Source organism: Populus nigra, chromosome 3 (assembly GCF_951802175.1).
Source record: "Populus nigra chromosome 3, ddPopNigr1.1, whole genome shotgun sequence".
Classification (NCBI taxonomy): Eukaryota; Viridiplantae; Streptophyta; class Magnoliopsida; order Malpighiales; family Salicaceae; genus Populus; species Populus nigra.
In genome coordinates this window covers 16,024,477-16,047,747 of record NC_084854.1, presented here as the reverse complement: position 1 = coordinate 16,047,747, position 23,271 = coordinate 16,024,477, and the positions used below count along the sequence as shown (strand labels likewise).

The following is a 23,271-nucleotide window of genomic DNA, read 5'->3' as shown; positions in this document are numbered from 1 at the left end:
TTGTTTTAATTCAAAATAAAAATAAATCCATGCACACAATAATAAATGCTTTACTAGGATTCCTTTTAGTTTCTTTTTAATTAATGCACTATTATAATAAATAATAATAATAATAATACTAAATGTTGTATAAAAAAACTATACTCACTTAAAATAAATAAATAATAAAAGAGTTAGTTGAGATTTTCCCTCACTCTGCTTCCTGCACCCTTTTCTTATCATGCCCAATGCGCAAATATTGCCTCCCAGTTCACTTGCAGAACCATTTAAGATTAAGACAACACATACCCTCTCTCTCTCTCTCTCTCATGGCTTTTTAACAAGGGAACTGTTCATTGTGTCCAACTACCTTATTACTCATTCAAAAATTAGAGAGAATGCTTTTTTTTTTTTTTGTAGGTTTGTTTTTAGCTGGAAAAACTAGAGCAGTAGTTTAAAAAGACAAGCTGGTGATTATGTTATATATCTCTAGAAATACAAGTCTGAGAGAATCACTTGTCATCTGTTGAATTGAGTCAAGGATTTCTCGTCTCCAAGGTCAAGTTCTCTCATTCCGTGTCACGTTTTTCAGTTTCTTTATTAAAAGTTTGGTGATTTTCTCACGAACTTCGTGGTTCTGCAAATGCAGGTTATAGATTGATTAGTGTTGTAAACTGAGATAGTACGTAGTAAATGAGATCTTGCGGAAGCATTGAATCTCCTTACTAGTTTCTTACATATAGCCATTCTGGTTAGTTTCCACTACCTCTTGCTCTTTTCTGCCTTCTCTTAGCTAAAACCTGTCTATGGTTTGTGTTCGTGTTCTCTCTCTTCTTAAGATTTCTGGTCTTTGAGCCTTTTCTACAGCCCTTTGTTCTTTTTTCAGATTACGGAGAATGTTTTATTTAATGTTAAAAACTATACTGGTTTTCGTGGTAGTTCCACTAACTTTTACAGATAAACACTTTCATTACAATACTTGAATTTTGCTGTAATTTTTGGGAGCTAGTGCTTGTAAAAAAGATCCTATCTTTCTGGGTCCTTTTTGCCTTTTCTGTTGAATAATTTTTTTTCTTAAAAAAACAATAATAAAAATTGGTTATAGATTTGGCTAATTTGAGAGCCTAGAGATTAGAAGTGCACCCACGTCCAGATGAATGTATTTTGCAAGCTGGGGAGCTTAAAGGCTTATGAGAGATGTTGATGGTTTCGAGGAGAAGATCCCAAGTTTTCTTATGCTTCGTCAGCCTATATCCCAATTTTTTATTGTTTTAGGAAGGTAATTATGAAGATTCATGGTCACTAGTGGAATATCAGAAGTAACCAAATGATACAGCCTGAGCTTCTCGCGGATATTAGGAAACCGTGAGTAGTGATTGCAAGGGGAAATCGCAATAGTAGATGTGTGATGTGATTTTTTGCCTAATTGTAGTGAGTGAATTTGCAACAATAATTGGGCAGTCAAAGCAAAATTTTTAGTTTTTCTTCATGTTGATGGAAAGCATTGCTTTAGCAATGCACAAAGTAAGTTCTGAGATTGTGGAGACTGAAATAAGTTTTTCTATGCAACCAGAGACCAAAGATTCATTCAAGTCCTTATCATTTAGAGGGCTTTTTGAAGAGATTCTTTTACATTCAACAGATGTGTTTATATTGCCCATCCCGTCCACTCACGGTTGTTTTGTTTGTTTCTCTTTTGTGAGTGTTCCTTGGATTTTTGCCAATGTTTTACTTGCTGAGGTCCTCTTCAAATTGTATTTTCTATCAAATTAGGTACATCGGGAACAACTTAAAGCGCTCATATATATTTTTCATTGGACTGGTGTTCTTGGAAATGTTTCCATGGTTGCACCTGCTATTCATGTTTTAGTTGGAAAGGTTTAACTTTTTCTAGAAGACCATTTCTATATTCCCCAAATTGGAAGAAGTTGAATCATTCGTGATGGAGTTGTTTGGGAAATTAGTCCTATGTTTTACCTCACTTTTCACTCGCATAAAACATCAGTAATAGAAATGAATAACTGAGAGTTGCAGAGAGATGTTCTTAGGACTAGTTTGTACTTTACTTTGCACCTTTTAACATGTTTTCTCCATTCGTAAAGAATAAACAAGACAGATTATAGAATACTCCATTAATATATGAAATGAGAGCAAGTGTCTTCGGTTCAATGCTATTATATATTGAGATGGTGCACAATGAGTCATGGATGATGATTTTTTTGTTATTGTTGTGCTATTTATGGCATAGGTCTATTCTACCTACTTGTAAATTTAGTCATCAAATTATATTTGCCATCAATATAATTTCAGTATAATGCAGGTCTGAGAAGTTAGCGAGGCTGAAGCCAACTCAAACAAACAGAAGTAGTGCTTTCCTGAGTGTCTCTAAATCATGTTTCCATCTCTGCGGCCTTATTACGTTCTGTTGGCATTCAGTTGAATGTGAGTTGAGGTTTAAGAAGATAGGACTTCCAAGTTTCCCTCGATGTTGAAATGGCTGTTGCTTACACGTATGCCTGTAAATTATAATTGACATTCCAGATATTTATTGAAAATGGAGATCAAGGAATCAGAGAGGATGGTTATAGCTAAACCAGTAGCTTCCAGGCCTGGTTACTCAAATTTTACGTCTTTCTCAGAGTTGCTTGCGGGTGCCATCAATACCACACCCTCTAATGTTTGTTCTGGAACAGCAGTTGCTGCCATTAGACCAAAAACAGTGAGGTTCAGGCCAATGGTGAATCGTGCTCCAGGTGCACTGGTTTCTTCACAGGTGATCACGTAGCTCTTCTGAATGCCCTTTTCCATTATGAATTCTTGCCTTCTGAACTTGATGTTCTTGGACACTTTCAGGCTGGACTCTCTGGAACAGCAGTTAGCAATTCGTTTAATAAAGTTTCAAGTACTGATAGCAAAGCCACTATCATATATAAACCACAGGCAAAGCTTGTGTCAAAGGCAACTGTTTCTCTACTGGCGAATATGGTCAGTAGCAAAATTCTACCCATTTTTAACATCTGCCATGGTAGTCTAGCAACTGCTGTTTGTATTTTTTTTTTGTCAGACACTAATGCAAGAGTTTCTTTTGACCAGGGAAACTTCAATACTAATTCACAACAAATGTTACAACCAGTTGAGACTCGTCCTCAGCTTTCAAAACAAGATAAACACAATTTCTCATCCCAGCTTACCTCAAATCTTCATCAGAATATTCCATCCCCTGCAGAAGCAGACCACACAACTGAACCCTTAAGATTAACATCTCTGAACCAGGAGGAGGATCCAAAAACTTTATCTCATGCATCTAATGGGGACCGACCTTCATATGATGGTTATAATTGGAGGAAATATGGACAAAAGCAAGTAAAAGGAAGTGAATATCCACGGAGCTACTACAAGTGCACCTATCCAAACTGTCCAGTGAAAAAGAAGGTCGAAAGATCATTTGACGGGCAGATTGCAGAAATTGTCTACAAAGGGGAACACAACCATTCAAAGCCTCAGCCTCCAAAGCGCAACTCATCAGGAACACAAGGACTATCTGATGGCAATGCTCCAGATAGGAACAGCATCCCATTATGGAGTAATCAACTCAATGAAAGAAATGAAGGCTCTGAAGGTAGAGAAGAAAATCAGATTGAAATTGGATTACCAGTGCATTCAGTTTATCAGGGTAAAGCTCCACCATCTTATGATCCTGCTGGAACCGGCACAATTAATGCTGGTACGGGAACTTCTGATAACTCATGTGGTGTCAGCCGGGAATGTGATGATGGAAGCAAGGGATTGGAGGGAGCCAATGATGAACCTAAAAGTAAAAGAAGGTAAGAGATAAGCTACTCGTGAATAGATTTGAAAATCAGCTACTATAGGCGTTCACTTCACCATTAAAAAGAAAATAATTCACTTTCACTGTGTTGTTTTGTGCTAAATTGGATCATCAAAAGAAATAATCGAAGTTAGTTTTATGCCAACTTACCTTTGCTTCTTCCTCCCACCCTTCACACCCTTACCTCACTACAATCAATAAATTCAATAAGCTTTTGCCATGACCTGATGCCTGTTTAATTTTACTACATACATCACCCTTGAAATTATTCTCTTCATTCTTATGTAATGGAAATACTCTCTCTTCTTATAGGAAAACTGAGATACAATCCACTGAAGGTGGCATGGCAGGGGAGGGAGTACAAGAGCCTCGTGTAGTGGTGCAAAGTTCCACAGATTCTGAGATTTTGGGGGATGGTTTTCGATGGAGAAAATATGGGCAGAAGATTGTGAAGGGGAATCCATATCCCAGGTTGAGACCTAATGACTTGTTTGAGATGTATATTGCAAGCTGATCTTCTCCATATCTGATTCTAATATGGCCTTCAAAAACCTCTGGAAGACAAACGTTTTTGGTTGTTTTCATAATATTTGATCAATCCCACACATATTTGCATTAGGATATAGGGACATCATACCACTGCTACAGTTAGGTTGTTTCTGGATGATTAGTCACCTCCTAATCTCTTTGATTGAGGTTAACAGACCCTCCTTATGTTTTCTAGTATATCCATGGACTTGTTGCATTTTTCCAGTGTGATACTTTCCTCGAATTTTGCTCACAGCACATTAAAAACCATCTTGCAGGAGTTACTATAGATGTACCAGTATCAAATGCAATGTTCGCAAGCATGTGGAAAGAGTATCAGATGATCCAAGAGCTTTTATTACAACATATGAAGGAAAACATAACCATGAGATCCCTCTGAAGAGCACAAACCTAGCAGCCTTTGAACCTGATTCACAGGCACCCACTACTAGAGTCAAGCAGTGATCTCAGCCATGGAAGTATATGATATCGAACTTGATGCTTTATCTGGCCCAGATATCAGAAGAGTATGAGGGCTCCGGAAAAGCTAAATAACATGACAATCAAAAACAAAAACAAAAACAAAAACAAAGCTGTTTCAGTTACGGAGGCTTCTTCATGATGTCAGTCTTGTGCTGGTAATGAAACAGGCTGTGTCGTTTTCATTTCATCTTTTCTCTTTGCTGCCGATCATAAGCTTATGAATACATTCCCCGCCTCTCTTTCAGTTATTGCCTTGGCTAATCCTTTGTGTACAACTTTCCGGAAAGAAGTTTATAACAATTTTCAGGCACATAAATATTTCGATACTTGAATAAATAGTACTTTCTCAGTATGTTCAACTACATAAACAGATGATTACTACTCGCACATTCTGATTTCATTATGGTGACATTGCATGTAATTAAGCATTGAAGCTCCTGCTAAATGTCTTTCCAATCATCTTCAGCATTAATCACTAAGTTAATTGTCCTATGTCTGCAAACTGCAATTAATCATTACATGCAGCTCTGCGTTGAACCTGCAAGGTCGTGTCTGCGAGCGAGCTAGATGGTGAGCTAGACTCGTACTTTGAACAGGTTTTAATTTTATATAATATGTTGGAGTTAAGAAAGAAGACGAAATGATTTTGCAAACAAGACATCAGAGATCATTGCTAAAGTTGGAGAAAAACTTCAAAGCCTTTTATGGCTGCGTTACTGTATTGATGGCTTGACACTAAACAGTATTTTTATTTAATATTAATACAATAATATGTTAGATAAAATGAATAAAAAAATATTTAATTAAAAAAATAATTTAAGCAACTTCAAGTTAACAAATTAATATTATTAAATTTAAATATTTTTTTTATATTTGAGATTTATTTTTTTATTTGATTATATAACAATAAAATATATATAAGATTTTTTTTTGTATAAAATATTTTTTTAAAAAAGAAAAATTAATCAAGCCAAACGCATAAGACTAAAATAACCAAAACAAGTCTAATTATTTTAAGTAAAATAACAAAACGAGGGTTTTTTTTATCTCAAGTTGAAAGAAAAAATAGATCATTGATGATAAAATATAAAACTATATTTTTTTTCCCATAATTAAGGGCCAAACATGCATTAAATAACAACCTAAAACTCAGTTAAAAAACAAAAAGCTAACCTCAATCCAAAAAAATTCTCAAGTTTAAATTTACTATTTCAGGTGATATTGATGGAGAAGAACCCCTTAACGTAACTCCCTTCATTTAAAGGAATTATTTGAAACTAAAATTAATTATTTTAATAATTAAAATCAATGTGAACTGAAAATTTTCTATATCAAAAGAATTTAACAACTCTCTTGTTTTTTTTAAATTAAAAATCAAATAATAATAAAAATAAAGTTTTGTATCAAAATTAAATTTCAAAAAACACAAGTGACTGAAAAGGTGTCATTTGAAAAATTAAAGGACTAAAGTGAACTTTTCACACTAATTGTCCTTTAATTTTGCAATTTAAAGACTCATCCGAGAAACCAAACTTTGGAGATGAAAATGAAATTTTTTAAAAAAGACTGCTTTAATCCACAGAAATTTCACAGTTGTTTTTGATATTTTGTTATCGAAATATCAAAGATCTCTATCGTGGTCCCATCGGAGCCGTGTAGAGAGCGATAGAGAGAGGGGCGGGAGGATTTAGCTGGATCATGTTTTGGGGCAAAACCAAGTCAAGGATTGGTAAGATTAAAAACCTGTGAAGTGTCCGTGGTTTTGACGCTGCCTGCGCCTGCCCGCCGGCCGGCCGGCCTGGTCCTGTTCTTAGAAAAAAGTGTCTTCGTTGGTTGTCACGTATTTTAGGACGTGCCTGTCTTACACTTTGAATCCAACCATTTGGCACACAAAAGGTTTTTCTTTTTCATAAACAATAACTTTGAATTAGGTTAGAAGCCGACGACGACGACCCCACCCCTCCTCTTTTCCTCTTCCATGACATGACTTTCTAAATACAAACAAAGAGAGAGAGGTTTTCATTCTATTCTTGAAACAAACTACACGAAGACGGAAACAATAATATAGTTTGACTAAAAAGAATTAAAATGATATATATTATATTTTAAATAAAATAAATTATAGAATTTAATTCTTAATAAATCTATTGTTCAACAATAAAATTTTAAAAAAATTATCTAAAAAACACCAGAACAGATCTAGAATATTGTAGGCAGAATTTTGGAATAAACTAAGATTTTGAATAAAATGAATTTTTTTTTTTTTTTTTTTTTTATTTGACTAGAACGAAATATGCCACCCAGAATTGAAACAAAATAATGGTGGGGTTCGATGAAGCCGTCAGCGGCCTGCTTGTTACTGAAATGAAATAAAAGTAAGTAAATACATCCTCCTTTTTTACTTCCATACCCCTGCATCATACGCTTGCACAAACCTCTCATCTAAACCGTCCATTTTTATTGACTGACAGACCTGACAGAGGAATATTCGATACTCGTGGGACCCGTGATCAGTAGACCGTGATATCCCCTCGAAAACGCTACCGTTTCGTAAGAACATGGCCCAAACAATACCGTTTCCTCCAATCACCAAATATGAAAAAGAAAAGAGCACGGACAGAGAGCGCGCTTGTTGGGCTTCTTCAACTTCTCTCTCCATATCATCAACGTCCATGGCCACTGTGTATCAATCAGTAAAGTCGCTTGAATTATCTTTAGCTAGTGCTTAAACTGTGTAGATAGAGAGTGATAGGTTTGAGAGAGAGCAATGGAATGGATACCATGTTCTGGTATATCAAAACGGGCTACAAAGAACAAGAAAAACAACGACAACAACAACAAGAATAGGGTGATCGTGAACCAGAAACCACTTGATCAGACCAAAACCTCTCCAGGTTTGTCTTTAAATCTTATACTTCAGCTCTTAATAGCTTAACTTGTTTTAGCAATCACTAATTCATTATCTTTCTTTGTGTTTTCCCATACCTACGAAGTACTATGGTTTCATGGATCCTCGCGTTTTTTATTCTACATGGACTTGATTTTATTTTAGATCACAAATTACGAGTTCCATTGTGAGGATGAGTGGGTGCTATAAGATTGTTTACTGTTGCCTTGTGAACAGGGACAGTAATGTTTATAAATTTTTGTTTTCTTTGGATCATTACAAGAATTCATTTGCTTGTTGGTGTTTGTCCTAATACGTGTTTGCTTTTGAGCTGTTGATGGTTGTGGTTTGGTTTCCTCTATTGGTGGAAACCCTACTTTGACACTTTCCAAATCATTTATTGTCTTCATCCTTTTCTCCCCCGTTTGTGTTTGCAGAGAGATTGAGGAATGATTACCCTTTGCGTGTTAAGGGGGAGTCTAAAAATGGAGGGTCTGATAGCACTACAGCACAGACTTTTACATTCCGTGAATTGGCATTTGCAACTAAAAACTTTAGAGCGGAATGTCTTTTAGGTGAGGGAGGTTTTGGAAGAGTGTATAAAGGATATCTGGAAAGCACTAATCAGGTTGGTCAACTTCTTACTTTATGTAAAGAACGAGTCAGATTTCTAAGCAGCGTGTAAGTCTTGCATATTCTAATTCGTGCTGCTAATCTCATGGTTCTTATTATTTCTTCTAAAAGCTATTTTTTGGATCCCACATGCACAATTCTTATAGAAGCTTAGCGTGTGAGATTTGATTATTAACTTGTTAAAAAAATGGGCTTCTATCATGAATATGATGTGTATGGTGAAAGGTGAATCTCTCTTTTTTCTTTGGTTCAGGTTGTGGCCATCAAGCAACTTAATCGTAATGGTTTGCAAGGGAACAGGGAGTTCCTAGTTGAAGTGTTGATGTTAAGTCTACTTCACCACCCTAACCTTGTTAATCTAATTGGTTATTGCGCTGATGGGGATCAAAGGCTTTTGGTTTATGAATACATGCCTCTAGGATCTTTAGAGGACCACCTACATGGTATATACATTATGTTCTTTTTTATTGGCATCTACTTTTTAATTTGGCTGTTGGGCTGAATCAAATCTTTTGCAGAAGTTCCACCTGGTAAGAACTGGCTTGATTGGAACACAAGAATGAAAATAGCTGCTGGGGCAGCGAAAGGATTGGAGCACTTGCATGATAAAGCTAGCCCCCCAGTTATATACCGAGATTTAAAATGTTCCAATATTTTGCTTGATGAAGGTTATCATCCCAAGCTATCAGATTTTGGCTTGGCTAAACTGGGTCCTGTTGGGGATAACACCCATGTATCTACTAGAGTTATGGGCACCTATGGATACTGTGCACCAGAATATGCAATGACTGGGCAACTAACTCTGAAATCAGATGTTTATAGCTTTGGGGTTGTTCTACTGGAAATCATTACAGGGCGGAAGGCAATTGACAATTCAAAAGCTACAGGGGAGCAGAATCTGGTTGCATGGGTATGGGATCCTTAACTTTATCATTTTATTATTGTTGAAGAATAAGTTTTGAGACCCTGCTTGGTCCTGTTGAGATCTATGATCCCTTATTTTTTCCTGCCATTATCATTTCATCAGTCTGCACAACCAGTCACTGGTTCTGGGAGGTTGGTATAAGGTTTTATAGACAATATTATTCACTTAAGAGGGTGTTCTCTATCACTGATTGTTCTGTCAAACAAATATATGCTATGAACAAAGTCTAGAGAAATCGTCGTCGTCATCATCATCATCGTACTTCCCTTGAGTGGGAGTATGATGGGGGTCACCACCCATCCAACTGACATTTATGCCAGCCGCAATAAAAACCAAGCAGACAGGCTGTGGTGCTAATTTTGTGAGTCGGACTAGATAAAATAGATAAGAGTTACTAACATACTAGGCATCCCATTACTATTACTAAATATATTATATGACATGTGGTTGTTTTCACGGTTCATATGACCAATGAAATTGCTCTTTGTTTTTTTTTTTTTTTTTAACTGTTTCAGCCATCGGACATTTTTAATTGTGAATTCATCCTTCAAAGTTATATAATTATGGTTTTATAGGTTGATGTGTTATTTGATTTGTATTTTTTCATATACACAAAGTGTTTAGGAATTTTTTTATTGTTATAAGAATATTTATTCATAATATTGGCATATTCTTCTACTACAATAAAAATTAATTTAGAATCTCATTCACTGCTTAGTGCAAGTTATCAACATGTCAACCAAGTGTGTGCGCTTCTCTTGCTTCACATTTCTCTAATTGTGCGACAGTGGTCTGTGGTATATGGCGACAACATCTATATGTTAATATTTTTGCCATAGAAAACTAATGATAAAGGTTATGTCAATGCAAAATTACAAACGAACTTTGACTTTAGCGTGTCATCACATGTATAATCTTACACTCTTTTTTCTATAATTTCAATCCGATGTTGATTTGTTTTTCATTGAATTTGTGGTGGATGGCTGGTGAATACAATGCTTTAAATGTTTTGATACTAATGATGACCCTGATAGAGGCAGAAGGCCATATTAAAATTTGCAGTTATCTTGTGCCAGTAATTACCTAGAGGCACTTTGAAAAAAAAAAAAACCCGACTCTACCTGCAGTCAACAAATGTTCACTGAAACTACCATCAATTTTAACCATGAAATCCAAAAATTTGATCGCATCCTTGGTAATCCATTTACTCCCCCTTGATAATCTTGTGCACTTATCATTGATGAGAATTGTGTGAAGGTGGTGATTTGCAGCTCGATTATGCATATTTGATCTTTTACTTCTATTACAGGCAAGACCTTTGTTCAAAGACAGAAAAAAATTCTCAGACATAGCTGATCCAATGCTTCAAGGCCAGTATCCTCCAAGGGGCTTGTACCAAGCTCTTGCTGTTGCAGCAATGTGTGTTCAAGAGCAGCCTAATATGCGCCCCGTCATAGCTGATGTTGTCACAGCTTTGACTTACCTTGCTTCTCAAAAATATGACCCTGATGCAGAGACAGGCCAGAGATCCCGCTACCCACCTGCCTCGCCTCCTCCTAGAGCAAAGAGGGGTGGTAAAATTCAATGGTAGTGGATCTGAGAGAAATCAAACAAGGAAATTAACATTGCTTTATCCTTGTGTGCAAAAGTAACTGAGATTTATATTTCCAAGCAGACTCCTTGCCCGACTTCTTGCCAAGAAAAGTCTTGATGGATGCCAAATGGATTGTATTATGAGTAAGTAGTTTCCTTTCGAATCCATGTGGATCACAACCTCACAAAGCTCTAGAGTTCCATTGTCAGCTCATTTCTCATTTTGTCCCTTCCTATCAAATTTTGTATCATTCTAGATCAGCATGTTTCCCTACTCCAGTAATTATCAGGAGATACTGTAGCCTGGGTTGTTTTGATCCTATAAATATATCTGGCTGTATAGCTGTGCCATGTATTTGACCCGTGCCGAGTTTGAAGCACGATGATATTGCAATATTGGATTGATGTTCTCATTGAAAGGGTTTTTTTTTTTTAAAAAAAAAAAAAACACTTGCTTTAATGGCATGGTAACAGATGGTGGGCGTTATTTATTCACATTCTCAAAACATGTCATGCATATCAATCTTCTTGTAATTGTAAAAAAAGGAACAATCTGAGATGGCCAAGGGGGCAACATGGAACCCAGCAACTATTAGCATTTGTTTCACCTGAAACGTGGTGGCATGGGAGCATCACAAACAATAAAACATGTTTATGATCTTAATACATCCGTACAGCATCCTAGCGCCAAAATCTCAACATTTTTTTTTCCAGCCCCAAGACCGACCATCACATGTGGCATCAGTCGCGACTGTGGATCTTTTGTCTCATGACGGTTTAAAAACATGTCAGAGAGCAAAACGGATCCACCAGGAACTCTTGCACAAATAAATTCATCATGTAAGGGCAAAGAATTGTCTAATTATTTTGATTTGGCATCGATGCAGATACAAGGCTCCTTTACTCCGACCTATCTGTCCATGCATAATTACAGACACAAATCAGTGAGTTCTTGAGCAACAGGTGCCATATTGCCGAGAATGAATGGTGTAAAAGTCGTCTCCTAATTCCCTCCTACCCCTCTTCTTGGTTGTTTCTACCTTTCTACAAAGTGCTCGAGTTTTTCCCCTCTTGCTAGATTAACTGGTGCCAGAATCATCATTAGTCGGTTTGTCTTTGTCCTGCCATACAAATTTTATAAATGTTAAGCTGTCAGATTGAAAACAATCACAATGCAAATTGTTGAATTTTTTTTATGATTTTAGATTGTTTTGATGGGCTAATGTCAAAAATAAATTTTTAAAAATAAAAAAAATATATTTTAATGCATTTCCAAGCAACTTTGAAAAATAATCATTACCCCAATCTCAAACACTACCCAAGTGCTTTATCCATTGGAAAATCTTAGACTGAAAAAGAAAAAGAAAAAACCCAGGGGGACAATGAGATTGGCAAGTTACACTCCGCAGTTAATGGTCCAAAATTGAGAGGATTCTCGTCTTTTGCATATTTCAGCATAGAAATTCTAGTAGTGAATGCTTACAAGTAGATTTAACCTCTCTCTCTCTCTCCACATGATTAGAGGTTGTTTTTTGAGCATTAACAGTCATGAGAAATCAGGTGTGTACTGTTTATGTGCAAAAACTTACCTTGTTCCGGTCACGCCAGCCGAGGCCAAATAGGCCTATCCTTCTTCTGGGACTTTCCACAGAGGAGCTCACTGACCTGTAAATGAGTTAGAAAAAAAAATGCAGAAAAAAAAATGCAGCTCATGATAAGAACACAAATGAAGGAGCACACATAATACCCCTGTGTGCCCAAATTGAGCTAGTGGAGAAAGGATATACTTGCAAGTGAAGAAATCTAGGAGCTAAAAGTAAGACTTGATGAATCAATGGATTTCGTGGCACTAGGAACGTGCTTATAAAGTGCGCTGGAAAATCACAGCATGCAAAACATGACTAGATGCATTACCGCTGCAGTCCACACATGAAAATGTTAAGCTTGCCAGAAAACCCAACCCTGATTCATAGGACCTTTCGAGAATTTTTAGGATGTTTCATTTTTATGCTGTGATTGACAGTTGGCTACATTTGTTGAAAGGACTATCATGAAAACTTATTAGGTCTTATCCATGAGGAAGTAAATATTCATAAGAAACACAGACTTCTCGTGTACCTTGGTGAAGATTGTGCCTTAGCTTTGCCAGACTGGTACTGTATGGTAGCCTCTAACACTGATTCAGCCATGACCACTCTCTGTTCCATCTGAGCAAGTGAAGCCATAGCCTTCTCATATTTTTCCTGCGCACATAACTTTATTGTGAATCAATATAGTTGTGTAGTTTAAAGACAGAAAGTGACATATTATGCTGAGTTCTTGGATCTATGTTGGCAAGGAGAGAAAAATGGAACAACCTCCTCGATAAAAGTTCCAGCCTACCTCATCATATAGCTCTTTTTTTTCCCCACAGCAATGGGTGACAGTTTAAAACAACTGGATGAAGGACCAGATAAATATTATGCTAAGTTCTCTGGAGAATGAAATTAATTTCAAGCTCTGATCTATGCTCAAGACTTCCTGATATGAATTTAATCCTTAATTACCAAAATTGTGTTCGGCACAATAGTTCTATCTTTTTAATCAAACTGAGTTATCACATGAAGAACATTATCATAGAATAAAACCATGACCCTGACCAAGATCAAGATCCAGGGTGAACAAAAACTGCTTGACGGAAAAAAAGGCCTCCCAGTGTCATTAGCTTCTCGATAAGATCTATTTCATTTTGATAGGATAGGAGAAGGCATGCCTCTGTATTCTAGAAATTTAACTTCGAAAATAAAATAGGTACTTTCTCAAAACCTAGCAAAGAATTCAGTACTCTTTATTTCCATAAATGTAAATCTATGGTCTATTGTAATCTTGTATAACAAGAACCTGAAACACATTTACTGCATATCTTTGTGCAGCTGCATCTTGCTCAGCCCCTATTCGAGCTTCTTCAGTTATCTTCTGTTCTTGCTCTACCCGCATCAGGACCTACAGATAATACGAATAATATACATATTATACATAATAATATACATATTATAAATGAGTTCCTAATATTATATAGAATAGGAATCCTTTTTCCATAAACACATGATAGAGTATGTATTTTTACTCACTAAAAAAATTAGAAATCATGGAAAAATATTAGGAAATATTAACCTTAAGCATTGCGGCTTCTTGTTCTTTCTTATTGGCAAGGGCTTGCCTTAGATCAGCTACCTCTTGCTCCAACTGCTCAACCTGCAGAACAAATTTTAGTTTCGCAGCAAGTAGAGTGGCTTGAGGCTAAAAAATGGATAGACTTCGTGACTAGCTCCTAGATTATGGACATTTATAATGAACTTTTATATCAGGCTTCTCATTTTCAGCTTTGCATCAATCAACCAGTCAAGTAAACATGGTGGGAAACTAGAATGGGTGATACTAATTATAATTTGAATATACGACAAATTTAAGTCTTATGCATTGGAGCTCCATGAATACAAAAAGTCAATCGACTAGTTTACCATCAAAGAGGAAAAAATATGACACCAAATTGAGGGTACCAAACTACACAAGTCGAGAAAATCTATGTAAATGGTTCAATAAAAATTCCAAAAACAACACAAAACACTTACGAGCAGAGGAAGGAAAGTGCTTTGCATGTATACCAGAACATGTATCTATTTTGTCATGTATTCAGAAGCAATAATGGTTGTTTGAATCAACTTTGAATATACCTTTGCACTCAATTGCCGTCGATTATCTTGTTGGACCATCTCCATTAGAGCTGTCTCAAGCTCCTCGGCTCTGGAAAAGAAAAAAAACTCAAGCAGAATATTAGAGGCAAGTAAACCATGAATTTTAAACAAAAGAAAGGCTCCTACATTGTGCATCTCATTTTTGTAGTGCTTTCTTCATCAAATATGATCCAGAGAAAAAGTAAAAATGCATCCCAAAAGATTGCAGAAATTAGAAGGCACTAACCTGAGTATGGCAGATCTTTTCTCCTCCATCAATCTGCACAACTCAACCTTTAGCCAAACCACCTGCACAAAAGCTGTTAATTGCTGAAATTTAAATGAGAGGGAAGTGAATTGCATGAATTTCCCACACAATCACAAGTAACATTATTAAGCCTCAAATAAATTTTGCAAATATAATTGGAAATTTTAACCAGGAAAATGTTAAATTAGGGAAAGCACAAAAATTGTCAGCTATCACAGGAATAGAAATTCATCAAAATAAAGCAGCACCAAAGGATGGTATTTGTGAATCTTCAAACATGGATCTAGCATCAGGTGGATGACTTTCATAACTCAGGAAAGCAGCACTACAGTGCAAAGAAGGAAGGAAGAGAAAAATGACCTGTTCTTGAAGATCTGGTAAAGAATCTACTTCTGGGTCAACACTTAAGCCACTGAGCAAATCATCCAGATTAGATGAGTGAGACTCCAATAAGGACTTATCTCCCTCGCTAACTTTTTTTTCTTCTACTAGTGATCCAGGATCATGCTTAAAACTGTACAACTTAGATGCAAGCCCTTTTGAACCCTTCCAAACTCTTCCCCCTTTTGATCTTTCCTCAACTACTACAAGCACAGCTGGTCTATGCTTTTCTCTCAACTGTAGCAATCTAGCTTCGGTTACTGCCAAATAACCTATGCAAGCAGTCAAAACAAGCTGGCTGCTATCAAATGTTGACCCTGCAAGTGATTGCAATAAAGTGATCGCGTCCCCAGCATCTTTAGTTGTAACTAATGCTGGACCTACAAGAAATTACATGGCTTGGAATCATGTCATCTTAAATACTCTCAAAAGATCACTGATATTTAAATAAAACATGTCCTCATAGTGTGTCTGTGTGCATTCAAGTACCATATAACTCCATTAAAGCAAGAGCTGTTTGAAACAGCATTACACGATTTCCTTCAAAAAGAAGAACATCCCAAACTCGGAGAACTGAAAAAAAAGGAATAGCAAAGATTCAAGTCAATCTGAAACAAGAGAATAAAGAAAAACTAGAGCATGAAACAAAACTCAGTTTAAAATATGCAATGCCATATGAAACCACCCAAGCTCACCACTTTCCCAGGGAAGCATATTGATGAAAATGGAGAGGAACCAGGGTCCAGAGATCCATGCCACCTGCACTCCCAAGTAATCCAGATGATTAACTGCACCAGAAGCATAAAGGAATAAAAGAACCATACATACTGCTTAATGTAAGAACAGAACCACAATACTTATCAACATAACAGCTTCTGTAGATGGACTAACCCAATTTAGGAAATTTTTCACGTATCAACTCCTCAAAAACAAGTTGGTCCACCTAATGAAACAAAGAATTTTTTAATCAACATTAAACTACTGAAAAGAACCCCCATTTGAAAAGTGGATCTATCAGAATCGAATGAACATCAAAATATATGCCAAGGAAAAAACAACTGTCACTAAGAAAATCTTGATGAATATCACCTGAGATTCTATCATTTCTTCTGTATAGTAGCCATCAAAATAGTCATCAAGAATGCCCACCAAAGTCCTGAGAAGTTCCACCAAAACAAACCAGTCCATAAAACTAACTTGGCTACAGTTAGCTTTTTGTCAATTTGCTTCATGGATGCATGTGCAAATTAATGGAGGAAACATATAAAGTAAAAACAAATGCAAAAACTTTTCAAGTCCATTCCCAATGAAAAAGGGGGAAATGAAATTTGGGTCCCAAATATAAAGCCAACAATTTAAATTCCATTCCATACTCACAATGCCCCATTCAGATGTTTTACTAAATAATTATCCCTGGTTACTTCAGAGAGCATGTACCTTGTTTAAAGCAATAGATGAAAGAAATGAGCTACTCAAACCTACCAAAAGGCATTTTCTTCAGGCATCATCAGGAGCAATAAGCCAGCAAAGAAATTCATTGCCTGCAAATGTTTTCATGCTAATTAAGGGAAGTAATAAAAGAGATCACACCAGTCTGTATTATATTAAAAGAAGCCTATCACATGAGTTGCATTTAACGAGAACAAACTGCAAAAATACAAAGGTAACAGACAACCAAAGTAGCAGATTTTGATGTCATAGTTCTTGCTGGAATGTTTTAACAATATATCAGTTGACAATCCAAATCAAGAAATCAGTCTCCCCCCTTGTTTCTTTGGCTTAAGAAGTGCCCTCAAAAATAGAAACAGCCAAGGTCACTATTAGACAATAATCAATATATAAAGATAGTTCAAGGATTAGGGATATGGTAAAAGGATGGCCAGTTGAAGCAAGTCGAACCTGTTATGACTGGTGTACAGCCTATTACCTAACCTGATCACTTACAAAACTCAGGTTTGCCAATAAAGTTAGTTTGGAGCAAATCAGACCCTGATATGTTCAAAAACCTTCAAATTCATCTCTTTTCAGGAAAACAATGACTTCTTCCTTTCATACAACAAGGATAAGCTTTACATAAAAATCTTTTTTTTTCAATTATGAGGTCTTGAGCGTCAATTACTTAAAATTATGACACTAGTGTTTAAATACCAGAAACCAAGAAAGTAAAATATAATGAACAGTGAATTGGTTATAAGAAAATGAAACTGCAGAGGAAATGGCAAATGAAAAGAAGGAGATTGAGGGCTGGAGAGAGAGAAAAGAGAAACAAAAAGAAATTTAGAAGGGCAATCTAACAAATACCACTAGCATAGCTGTCTCAAAAGTTGGTTAGTGTGATGGAGTTTAGGCTTTGACTTCATTCTGTAGTTATTACTTATTAGTCAAAAGAAAAATGTCTACACAATTTTGGGTCCAAAAAGAAAAGATTGAGCTAAAAAATCAAAGAATTATTTGGATCGTTAGAATTAACAAAGAAGGCTTGGTCAGATCCTAATTACCTGACAATACCCCACTGAAGGGTTATGTCGAGCATATGCAACAAGTACACGCCTCAAGGAATCCCTACCATGCTCATCCAAGGCAGGATGACCTGGGAAAGTTCGTGGTATGTCCTGTAAAGTAAACACAAAAATCATTCTAGGGAGAAAACTTGATTGCAATCCAAAGAAAAAGAATTGGAACCTACAAATTTAAAAGATTGAACCATAAAATCCAAGGTGCATGCATCTAATGACCTTCTCAATCTGCTTTTTCCATTTTCTGGGTGCAGCATTTGAGTTATTGTGTTCCTTGCTTTCATCTGTATTAGTTTCTTCAGCAAGCAGCCCCTCATAATATCTCTCCACTCGACGTGTCTTCACACCGACAAAGGCTTGCCACACCTATAATGTCAGAATCATAAATGGAAGATGTACTTTTGCACATATAAGGAGTTAAAAAGTCCATTGATAAACTCAACAGTGTCAGATTTACCTCTCCCCTGAGATCCTTTGGAACTCCCCCACGGACGAGGAACTCGAGCTCTTTCCAAGGAAAGAATGATTCTGGGGACTCCTTACCATCCACGTTGGTTTCTTCTGTGGATTTGTCAACATTGTCATCAGAAGTCTCTTTAATGCATAATTCCTTGTCAAATTCCGCCACAGAGGATCCTCCTGAAGATCCTGTCTTTTTTATAGATGGAAGATGGTCTCCGTTTATGGTATTGTGCCTGTATTTCATATCCTTTATGTTCTTAACACGTGAACTCATCATATTCTCAATAACATGAAGAGATGGTCTCGTCCAAGACCATGATTGAACCTTGTTGGCCTTTGTTTCTTTTAAAAGCTGCCCCTCCTTGTCAGATTCTTTTGAAAGCAGTGTCTCCCTTTCTTGTATTTGTGAAGCTTGCACCTCCTTCTGAGGTTCCTCTGAAAGTTGTACCTCCTTCTTTGGTTCCTCTGAAAGATGGTCCTCCTTCTCAGGTTGCTCTGAATGTTTCACCTCCTTCTCTGGTTCCTCTGAAAGTTGCACCTCCTTCTCAGGTTGCTCTGATCGTTGCACCTCCTTCTCTGGTTCCTCTGAAAGTTGCACCTCCTTCTCAGGTTGCTCTGAAAGTTTGACCTCTTTCCCAGGATAACTTGTGGTTGAACCATCAGAATGTGAATTCTTGTCACTTGAATCATCCTCCTCCTGGCCCCTTTCAAAAACAGTCTCTTCTCTCAACTCATCAGCCTCAGCCTGCAATTTCTCTCTACATTCCTCCTCGGAAGAGCTAGAATGATTAGATTTTGCTTGTTGTTCAATGAAGTTGTTCCATTTATATGACCTTTCCTCTTCCTCCTCCTGATACCATGAAAGTACTACTGTGTTGGAGTGAAAACACCTTTTAACTCTTTAATTTTACAATTGCTTTCACTGTCCTATACTCAACACTCCACAATACTCGGTGACACAAATTCAGCAAAATAAGAACTGAATAAACATTTGAACAAGAAACAAGAGGAAAAGATATATATATATATATATATATATCCTCAATTTAGTGATGAGAAACTAATGTTTCTTTACACCAGAAATTAGAAAGAAATTGCAACTGTCTAATACCATTTGCTTTCCAAACATATCATTTTATCAATTGTCGATACAAGGTCAATGATTCTAAAAATGATCCACGCCAATCACTTACGCTAAACATCTTGATTTGAGAAAGCTTCTTAATATGTGTCTGCCATACCTTATAGATATTTGCGTACTCTCTATATCTTTGTATGTGTTGAGGTCTTAAAGCAAATCCATAGCCGTCCCTGTTGACATCATCAACAACAATTTCTTCATTCTCAAATGCCCCCAAATCAGTCGTCGAAAATCCCCATTTCGGAGAAAATGAAAACACTCAATGCAAACAAATTCATTCATTAAAAAAGAAAAGGGACATCATATTGCCAAAAACAAGATCTTTAAACACGAATATAAGAAACCTTGAATGTAATGGAATTGAACTTGCCTGGATTCAACCTCCAACGCACGCCTACTCAACAAGGACAACAACATCCTTCACACGTATAATTCCAATCCTACTTCCCATAGCTCTCTCTTTTCATTTAAACGTACCAATATCACTATTTTACACCTCTCATGATAATCTCTACATATCACCCTCACAATTTCTTGAAAAAACAACTAGGTATTTCATTCGCTATCATTAAACCATCCGAATTTCTTTTTTTTTTAAAAAAAAAAAAGAGATCAATCTAGACTGTTATAGGCATGCAACACCGTCAGCTATGAGATTCACGAGAGAACAAAAAAAATAAAACCAGAACATTTCAAAGAATTTTGAGAGAGATAAGCATCAAATGACACGTGGAAACAAGAGAAGTGTTCGTTGTTGTAATACCTTCTGTTTTGGATGATGTGGAGGAGATTGAAGCTCTTCTCCATCATCTTCGGGTTTGTTATGATTTGTCGAGATCTAAGGATGTTTCCTTGATTTACTTAGAATCTTGCCTCGTCCTCTCCTGCTGCTATACATGACTTGTTATATCGTGAGCTGCTTGTTTTGAAGCCGCAATTTGGCTCTGTTCTGGCCTGGCCTGGCCTGGCCTGGGCGTTACAGAATCGATTGTCACGTGCTGTGTTTGCTTAGGCGGGTAAAAGGACGTGGCCTTCAATCAATAATAGATAAACACCATCAACTCAACTGGGTTGACTTTGACACCCCGCTGGCCCGCTCTGTTTGCACATTCCACGACGTGTCGTTTACGGCCGTGGGGAGCCCATCTCTATCGTATTCATTTCTGATTCACCTTCCATAATTGTCCAGGCTCTATTTATGTCTCTCTCGTTTATAGACTTGCTGGGAGCACAGCAACCTTTTCTCTCAATATCGTTGACAGAATACAAAGCTCAATGCTCAAACGACTAGAATTTTGTTGGTAAAATGGATGTTTACTTGGCAAACATTGTGGATATTTCTTTTCAATATTTTGGAGCCAAAATCATGAATCTTGAGTGGAGGAGGCTTATAGCATAGGAGTTTGATTGGTTCAATGTTTTTTTTTTTTTCCTTGTAGATTTTAGCTTTTTTCTTTATAAGTTTTTTTTATTAACAATTTTTCAATGAATTTAATTTTTGAAATTAAATTGAATTGAATGATATTTAAACTTTTTAATTACATTCGAGTTCATAATTTAACAAGTTGCAAGTTTTTTAGATTAGACTAGACGTAGGAGGTTCAACTGGACTTTCTTGATTTTTTTTTAAACTGATATTTTCTATATTTTTTTTGTTTAAGTTGGATTTTTTTCTAGTGTTTTTTAATTAGATTAATATTGAGTTATTTGATAATTAGAATAGGTTAAGGTATAATTTTTTTTCATTATTTTTTTATGTTAGTTTATTTATTGTTGTTGTTTTTTTATAGTATTATTTAAAATACAATTTAATCACTTGGGACTTGATTTTTTTAATATATTTAAAAAAAAATTATTCAGCCCACTACGCGTGAGCAACAACTAATGTAATAATAAAACAAAAGTGGCATGGACGTCAATTATATTTCCTTTATTAGAAGATAGGAAAGCATATCATTGCCAATACCCCCACCCATTGCATTGCATTTTTATTTGGAAATGTGATTAAACTGTATTTTAAAAAATATTTTAAATGATTATTTTTTATATTTTGAAATTGTATTAATATGCTAATATAAAAAATAAAATTTTAAAAATAAAATAAAAAATACTTTAAAAATTAACTTCTAAAACCCTACTAAATACTCTACTTGTAAGTTGTTAGATGCGGTCCGCAGCCACACAATTCACCTAACTAGATATATTTTGCCACCACCCTTCTAATTTTCATCCCGTTATGTTTTTTTTTCTTTACTTTAATCTTTCCAGAACATACGAATTATTAATTTATTATTGATTGACATTACTACACGGATATGGCAGCGTTTTCTAAGTTATCCATTTACGACGCTTTTTTTATTATTATTATTAATTACAATGTTTTCTGTTATCATAATTAGGAATGGAATTAGCAGCTTAGAAATCAACAAAAATAACATTTACCGTTACTATTGTTGCTAGGCAGTAGCTCCTTTAACATTTGTTTGTTTTTGTGATTTAAAAATGTTTTTGAAAAAATTTTAATTTTTAATTTTTTTCTTTACTTTAAATTAATTTTTTTTATGTTTTTATATTATTTTGATGTGCTGATTTTAAAAATAATTTTAAAAAAAATATTATTTTGATACATTTCTAAGTAAAAAACACTTTGAAAAGCAACCACAACCATATTTATAGTGACCGCAATTTATAATTTTATCATGTAATGGGAGAGAGTTGTCCTCTGTTTTGCTTTATAAAGTAGCGTTTAGTAGTTACTGCATTGTGATATAAATAAGTGAAGAAACAAATGTTTTTGGTTTAAGAGATGGAAATAGATACAAAATTATAAAAATAAACTTATTTCTAAGATAATTTTAAAATGAATTTTTATATTTATAAAACAGGAGATATAGAGGGAATACGTCTCTAGAAATAATATTTATTATGTAACTAAAGTAAAAAAAAAATATCAAGTTTTTTTAAAAAAAATATGAAAGATTGATAAACTCTATTTATATTTTATTTTGTATTATTCATTTTAATCAAACAAAATATAAATATCATTATTTTATCTTATATATTATTATCAAACATAATTCTATATCATGTTTTATTTTCCTAATATCTTGAATGAAAAAGTTTGGACCAGTAAATATATAAAATATAACATGAAGATGCAAAATCTTTATATAAGGACAAAGAGAAGGGTAAGAAATGGAGATCATTGCCGGTGCCTGCCTGTACGACCATCTGCTATTGGCATTGCATTTATTAGGTCCCAAACTGATATAATTAGCAATTTGTTTGTTCGGTTGCTTATGCATAACAAAATAAATATTTAGTTATGTAAAAAACAGAGTTTATTTATGGTGAATCCATGGTGATTCAAGTTTGCAGCATGATTTTGAGGAAGTAACTCCTGATTATTTTTTTTAAAACATTATTTCAATAAACAATACAATTCATTTGCACTGTTCACTTAAAACAATGAACAGTTAGTGTGATTATTTTTTGTATATTTAAAAAAAACTAATTTAAAGTAAATTAAATTCACTCGCATTGTAATATAAACAATATTTTTTTTTCTCAAAAAACTAGTGTAAAGTGAATTAAATTTACTCGTACCATAATATCAAATCAATTTTATTCCTGATAATATTTTATCTAATTTTATTGCACGCTCAAAAAATTACGGAAACTATAATTCTTGTCGGATAAATTTTATACATAATGGAATTGGAGACGGTTTAATAAAATAATAAAAAAATATTTTATATAAAGTATTATTTATTTCATAATATAATAGCAATAACAATAGTTAAATTTATAATATTTAAATTAAAAACCATCAATATATATATATATATAACCTCAATTTCAAAAGCATTCTTAACCGAACACATTAAACTACTTTTTGTTTAACCTCAATTTCAACAATAATTTTAACCAAAC

The 23,271-nt window shown here is 35.1% G+C and overlaps 3 protein-coding genes across 7 annotated transcripts; 2 read left to right on the top strand and 1 right to left on the bottom strand.

Moving 5' to 3' along the window:
- The first annotated feature begins 245 nt into the window (after positions 1 to 245).
- Positions 246 to 5,171, top strand: LOC133689383 (WRKY transcription factor 44-like). Of its 3 annotated transcripts, XM_062109226.1 has the most exons (8): positions 258 to 537; positions 629 to 730; positions 2,300 to 2,421; positions 2,521 to 2,752; positions 2,833 to 2,964; positions 3,073 to 3,803; positions 4,121 to 4,279; positions 4,615 to 5,171. In XM_062109226.1, the coding sequence occupies exons 4-8, from the start codon at positions 2,534 to 2,536 to the stop codon at positions 4,799 to 4,801; spliced, it is 1,428 nt and encodes a 475-aa protein (XP_061965210.1). In that variant the 5' UTR covers positions 258 to 537; positions 629 to 730; positions 2,300 to 2,421; positions 2,521 to 2,533; the 3' UTR covers positions 4,802 to 5,171. The 3 variants fall into 3 exon arrangements, with proteins under 3 accessions (XP_061965211.1, XP_061965212.1, XP_061965210.1); XM_062109227.1 differs by having other exon boundaries at positions 246 to 537; positions 2,300 to 2,752; XM_062109228.1 differs by having other exon boundaries at positions 257 to 537; positions 2,290 to 2,752.
- Positions 5,172 to 7,393: 2,222 nt separating this feature from the next.
- Positions 7,394 to 11,276, top strand: LOC133689242 (probable serine/threonine-protein kinase PBL7). The gene is made up of 5 exons (XM_062109036.1): positions 7,394 to 7,713; positions 8,144 to 8,334; positions 8,593 to 8,782; positions 8,858 to 9,249; positions 10,574 to 11,276. Exons 1-5 carry the CDS (start codon positions 7,587 to 7,589, stop codon positions 10,853 to 10,855), a joined length of 1,182 nt encoding a protein of 393 aa, XP_061965020.1. The 5' UTR covers positions 7,394 to 7,586; the 3' UTR covers positions 10,856 to 11,276.
- Positions 11,277 to 11,416: 140 nt separating this feature from the next.
- Positions 11,417 to 20,543, bottom strand: LOC133689241 (uncharacterized). Of its 3 annotated transcripts, none has more exons than XM_062109032.1 (18): positions 20,102 to 20,541; positions 19,439 to 19,508; positions 18,193 to 19,047; positions 17,955 to 18,101; positions 17,718 to 17,831; positions 16,702 to 16,760; positions 16,309 to 16,375; positions 16,111 to 16,162; positions 15,915 to 16,007; positions 15,709 to 15,792; positions 15,199 to 15,599; positions 14,818 to 14,879; positions 14,571 to 14,640; positions 14,011 to 14,091; positions 13,738 to 13,839; positions 12,976 to 13,112; positions 12,447 to 12,522; positions 11,417 to 11,978 (listed from the first exon to the last, which is right to left on the bottom strand). In XM_062109032.1, the coding sequence occupies exons 1-18, from the start codon at positions 20,146 to 20,148 to the stop codon at positions 11,937 to 11,939; spliced, it is 2,559 nt and encodes an 852-aa protein (XP_061965016.1). In that variant the 5' UTR covers positions 20,149 to 20,541; the 3' UTR covers positions 11,417 to 11,936. The 3 variants fall into 3 exon arrangements, with proteins under 3 accessions (XP_061965016.1, XP_061965017.1, XP_061965019.1); XM_062109033.1 differs by having other exon boundaries at positions 12,976 to 13,100; positions 20,102 to 20,521; XM_062109035.1 differs by lacking the exon at positions 16,111 to 16,162 and having other exon boundaries at positions 15,915 to 15,978; positions 20,102 to 20,543.
- Between the last annotated feature and the right edge of the window lie 2,728 nt (positions 20,544 to 23,271).